General features: G+C 41.1%; 1 protein-coding gene across 3 annotated transcripts in view; it reads right to left on the bottom strand.

Annotated features, from left to right (window-relative positions):
* Nucleotides 1-4475: 4475 nt before the first annotated feature.
* BID (BH3 interacting domain death agonist) overlaps nucleotides 4476-6000 on the bottom strand; it is a 436998-nt gene continuing 435473 nt past the window's right edge. For all 3 annotated transcript variants that reach the window (XM_078673629.1, XM_078673631.1, XM_078673630.1), the window contains one exon: nucleotides 4476-5000. In XM_078673629.1, the coding sequence (XP_078529755.1) occupies nucleotides 4989-5000 (12 nt within the window). In that variant the 3' untranslated portion in view covers nucleotides 4476-4988. The remainder of the gene's footprint in view (nucleotides 5001-6000) is intronic.

Here is a 6000-nt window from a genome sequence, read left to right as displayed (position 1 = left end):
GGGAAGGCATGGGTATTACGTAATCATCCCATGGATCCGCAGGTGTGTTGTCTTGAGGCAGCTCATCTTCCTCTCTTCCGTCTTCATCCGAAGAGGAAGCATCCCGATCCTCTTGTGGTGCGGGTTCTGCAGTGTGTCTTGGTGACACTGGAGGCTGCGGTGGAGGAGGGGCAGGTACGTCCGCTGGTACCGGAGGTACGCTTGGCGTGGACGGTGTCGGTGGGAACCTTTGGCGATAGTCTGCCAACATGGCTTGCAAATCCTGTATCAACGAATGAGGGAGATGACTTGTCTCCTCCGAACGTGGAGGTCTGTATGGCTGTCTATAGAAAGGTGTAGACAACTCCTCTTGGTAGTAATGTTCTTGCATATCCTCTTCGTCATCTTCATCCTGGCATTTTATGTGCTATTCGGATGGATGGCATGCAATCCCAAAGGGACCTTCATTATCTCCGTCATCCTCCTCAGAATGTTCTTCCTCCACATATGATTCTAAAGTTTGCGATGGTAGCAGTGGGGAAATATTAGAGTAGTCTTGCCTATGATAGGTCTTAAGCTGAAAATGAGTATAGGCCACAGGTGAGACATGAGACATCTGAGGTGGAACAGGCCAGGGTCTTGTTGGCGGAGTCTTGGTGACAACTGGACTCCTTGTGTATTTAGGCGTCTTATCAAGCTGCGCTGAAGGCGGCTGGCTCATTGGGGGAAGTGCCGTCGACGAGCTCGTCGTCGATGGGATCGTCGTCGACGGTGGTATTGTAGATGGACTTTTCGTCGACGGGGCCGTCGTCGATGGGGTCTTCGTCGACGATGATTTTGACATCGACGGGGCTTTTATCGTCGATGACTTCGTCGCCGAGGAATCGTCGTCGATGCAATGGTCGTTGGCGATGATTTTGCGTCCTTAGCCCCTGAAGATTTCTTAGAGGAAACCTTAGCTGATACAATAGGTGAGGTAATGGCAGATGTAGATACCGTCACAGAAGAGCTTGAGATGGCAGAAGTCACAGAGACTGTGTGAGAAGACACCAGAGAGACCGTCTTAGTCTGGGCCTTACTCACAGTTTTAGATGAAGATCCTGGAGAAGGAGAAGCTGGATATTCCATAGGAGGAGAGGACGACCTCCTTGAGGGTTCAGACACTCCATGAGAGGATTTGTGTTGTTTTTTCCTGTCAGGAGAAGAGCTATCCCTGGATCTGGCTCTTTTGCTGGATGTTGAGGCTCTGTCCTCATCATCTGTGGAAGATGATTTGAGCCAAAGTAGAACCCTTGCCTCCCTGTCCCTGATGGTTTTGGCAGGGAAGGTGCGGCAAATCCTGCAATCCTTCACAATGTGAGAGGGATGCAGGCAGTAGATGCAGTCCTTGTGCTGATCATCTACATGGACCCTCTTCTTATCACAGGTCCTGCAGGCCTTGAAAAGAGCTTTCTTCTCAGACTTCTGAAGAAAAAATTGCAACTAAAAGTCTCTATCAGAAGTGCTATTATATATCATTCTGATGAATTATTTGAGGATAAGCCTTGTGATCATGATGTACGGTGAGAGTAATAAGAAATAAGTTACTTACCACATGCATCAATCAGAATAGCAAGCAGTACATCCCATTACAATAAAGCATGAAGCTGGCTGACTTTATTGAAACAGGTTGTGTAGAACCGTTTGTGCCACTAAAAAGTTTGCTGCTGCATTCACATCCAGGCAGTATACCAGGTGAAAGTATGCCTGCTTTCCCAACTATCTTGTAAAGACACCCCAACATAAATTGCATCTGTTGCCATGTTTCTTGTGGCGTGCACCTTTAGTTTACCATGGTGTGGACAATGTGCCTTGCTGTGACAGAATGTTGTGCAGGCAGACAGCCAACGTGTGATGACTTGTTTGGAAAATGGGCAGCCTCTTCCTGGATGGCCGAATTACTCAAATAATTAATTTGTAGACCATACATTCTGATCATGTACAACCTGAAGCATCTGCAAACATTCAGTAAGTGCAAAGATCTCGCCACAGGAGTAGATGGATTAGGGCAGCAGAATAACTGGTTCATTCAAATGAAAGTCTGGACTTTTGCCATTAATCTTGGGTTGGTCGGTAAAATCACCTTGTCTTAGATTAAATGAAGAAATAACTCATTGATGGTTAATGACTGTCCAACTCCCCTTAACTGCAGTATGAGCTAGCAAAAGTGCAGTATTCCACAAAAGGAATCTCAGGTGAGCTTCATGGACTAGTTTGAAAGAGGGCAGCAGGAGTAGGCTCAACAAAGTATTTAGCTTCTATGGAACTGGAGGATGCCTGTCTGGAGTAGATGATCTAGATAGTCCTTTCATGAACTGCCTTATAATTCTCTGTGAATACAAAGATGAGGAAAACTCTTACATCCTCGAGAATCTGGAAACTGCAGCCAGACCATTCTTGGTTAGTTTTAGCAAGCTTGCCAACATTTGATGAGACTGCCCGGAGACTACATTAAGGCCCTTACATTGCCCAATCTGCAGAATCTTTTCAACATAGCAGTAGAAGTCTTAGTTATGGATGGTGAGCGTTCCTGCGCAGGAATGTCTCTAATGTCTCAAGAAATAGTCAGATGGTCATACTCTTAGTGATCAGCAACCATACAGTCAGGTTCAGCTACATAAGGTCAGGATGAATCTGGAGAAGAGCCTAAAATGTTTTTTCCACTAGATTGGTTGGTACGAGGAGAACTTTAGTAGATAGCTGTCCAAAACTGATGAGGCCATGCAGAGGCAATCTGCTTTGCTCAATACTCTAACGATGAGGAGAAATGGAGAAAAAGCATAAGTGAAGACATTCAACCATGACACTAAAAGGGCATTGCATTTGAACTCTGGTTGATGGAAGCTGCTGGCCTAGTAACAGCATTTCTTCAGTCAATGGTTGGCTGGGCCCACTTTTGAAAGATGTATTCTACTTGGCCATGGTGGAGTTCCCACATGTGGCAATCTGACAAAATACAATTGAGTGTATCTGCCTGATCGTTTTGGCATTCCAGAAGATGTTCTACTGTAATGATCACCTCACTGATGATAGCCAGTCCCACAGCACCTGTGCCTCTGAAAAAGAGAGCAAGACTTAATTCCTCCTTGCTACGCAATGTAGTACATGATGGTTGTGTTGTCCGTCCAGCTCAATACAGTGGTATTGCTAACCTCATGTTACAACTGAAAGTCTTGTCTCATTGCCCTTAACTAAAAGAATGTTTACGTGGAGCTCTCACTAGCTCTTTCTGAATAGGCCTCCTTCAAAGCCTGCAGAAAGAAATCCAGGTGATTCAAGATTACATGAAACATCAGAAAAATTTGTATATGACGGGACCCGTTTGCTTATAGCAAAATACCATTGCCAAGGACTGGAGTTTTGTTATTCTTTAGTCTGTGGAGAAAGTGCCTTGAATTGATGCTGACTACAATGAAAATCACAGGTACTGCTAGTGACTTTGATGAATCGGTATGTGAAATTATGCATCCTGAAAATCTAGAGAGGTGAAGTACTCCCTAGAGCATTACCATTCAGAATGATTGTTTTTCCAAGAATGTGTTCAATAATGACCTCCACTGGCCTAATTTGTTTCTTGACTACAAATGATCTGAGATTAAACTGAGCTTGATTCCTTTGGACATTTTTAGTGGTTTCTTTTAGAAAGAGCTCCCGCAACGACAAATGATGTTTCTTTCTGGGTAGAAGAGTGAATACTTTTTGAGTACACTCCAGCTCTTTGCAAATACTTGTTAATATTCGGATTGTATGATTGGACCCATATTAATTTATCTTCCAGTGCCACAGTCCTTCAGGTTACTTGACTCATACAGAACACTTTGGATTTTTAGTTGAAAAATGTGCAGATATTATTAGGCTTTGACAATGCAATCGTAGGGTCTCAGTCTTCCAATTACATAGCTGTCATTAATGACCTCTCAAATAATTATTTATATGGCATTAAAAGGGTGGAACTTCGATTTTCAATTAAATCTCCACAGCCTTTTACGGTGTAATAAACTGGATTTAAGATATTGTAATCAATATTCTTTTTGTAATTTAGAGATAGCAAATAAACATTTAAAAAAACAAAAGTTACTACTGTTTGGTCTAACTGTACAATGGTAACATTGGAATACTGTTATAGTCATGACACTTCATAGATATAGCATTGCCTGATGATACATTATTGTATGATGCGATGGAATTGTGATGTGTACTGAAATGTCTTCCACATTGGTTCTGGAAGTGTTCTTGTTCTTAAGTAAAATGAGAAAGTTGATGTATAAAAAAAAAAAAAAAATTGAACTTTTTATCTGGTCTAATTAAATGATTAGACATTAAAGTGTTTTGTATTTGGAGTAATCCGCTACTGTGGCATTATTTGTTAAAGTCAGACAATTGCTGTTACTAGATCCTGTAGTATTTGACACCCAATCAAAAAGCTAAGCCAAACAAGTGACTGACTGACTAAACTATAAGGGGAAACTTTTTTATTTTATTCAATATAATTAGTACACACGATGTAATCGCACATCCCATAAATTACATCGAAAATAATTCTGCATCCAATTTCATTTAAGAGAATACATAATGTCTTTGTTTCTGTTTTCATGATGCTTGCCATGTCAATTAACCTTAAACGTTAAGGTTCTGGGTTACCATTGTTCATGTGGCAGCTCTTAGGGTGAACTCGGCTCACACAACCGAAGTACTGTAAAATCTTTGTTAATGATGAGACTCGCACAGCTTGCTTATTGTATTACCAACTTCTTTCCTCTTGTTGAACAAAAGTGAACTTGGTTGCAAAAATCTTCGCAATATCGGCGATGCGTCAGAAAAGCTGGAGTTGTAACAAATTTGAAGGAAAAATATAAGACAACATTTTGCTTGTGCAGTAGTCTGTTCATAACGGCCGTGCAAGCGATGTAAACCTGAAGACTTTGATCTGTTGATTTCAGACATCCTTTTGTTGCAAGGCTCCAATCCGCTCATACATTATCCTGTGGTGGAAGAAAAATATTTGAGTTTTTTTTTAATGGTGTCAAAACATTTAGATCAAAAACGTATTTAACCAGAACAATAAGTTTCCAATGAAAGTAGTCACTGAGATTCAAAACCTTTACAATACACTCCCTGACAAACACCTACATTTTGTTTTAACATTTCCTTTACGCTTGCTTGTTATTAATTGCATTGTTTAACAATTAGAAAATGGAGAACTACAGGAAGCAGAGCAAAAATATGAATGGTCCTTTAACTTTGTTTCTCGGGGTCTTTTTAGTCTTAGAGAGAACAGTACCTAAATGAACCATTCACCTCAGTTATTTTTTGCTCCTAAAATATGCAGCCAACTTGGAGGGTCAGTCATAAACCTTCAGACTTTATCCATATTGTTACAGACAAGGTAATGTTAACACAGCCATGTTCATAACTATAGAAAGTTTTCTTGCAGTTGTTTAATCCTCAGGAAGTTTATACTGGGGTCCAGTTCAGATCGTTGTGGTATACATATTACATTATTGTTGTGTCGTAGGTAAGGAGTTCCAGTAGACTTGGTTAGGTCACAGATGATACATTTATTCTTCTTAGATGGTTAGATAGGTTTTCCAGTAGATATGCAATCAGGCCCCACCATTTAAATTAAACTATTTTTCCCTGTTTCTCTGCCTCTGCTGTTCAGCCAGTGTGAGTGGAATGTTAGTGTGAATGTGATGTCATTGGAATGTTTGGTATGCTGTGATTGGACTGTCAGCTGGATCCTGGGCTGAGCAGCAGAGAGGATGCTCCTGGTGGGGCTTGATTACATATCTACTGGAAAACCCATCTTACCATCTAAGAAGAATAAACTCATCATCTGTAACCTAACTAAGTCTTCTGGAAGTACTTACCCTCGTCGCCAAATTATGTTGTGTCGTAGGTAAGGAGTTCCAGTAGACTTGGTTGGTTACAGATGATAAGTTTATTCTTCTTAGATGGTTAGATAGGTTTTCCAGTAGATAT

This window comes from Lissotriton helveticus, chromosome 1_1 (assembly GCF_964261635.1).
Source record: "Lissotriton helveticus chromosome 1_1, aLisHel1.1, whole genome shotgun sequence".
Taxonomy (NCBI): Eukaryota; Metazoa; Chordata; class Amphibia; order Caudata; family Salamandridae; genus Lissotriton; species Lissotriton helveticus.
This window is presented reverse-complemented; position numbering and strand designations above follow the sequence as displayed.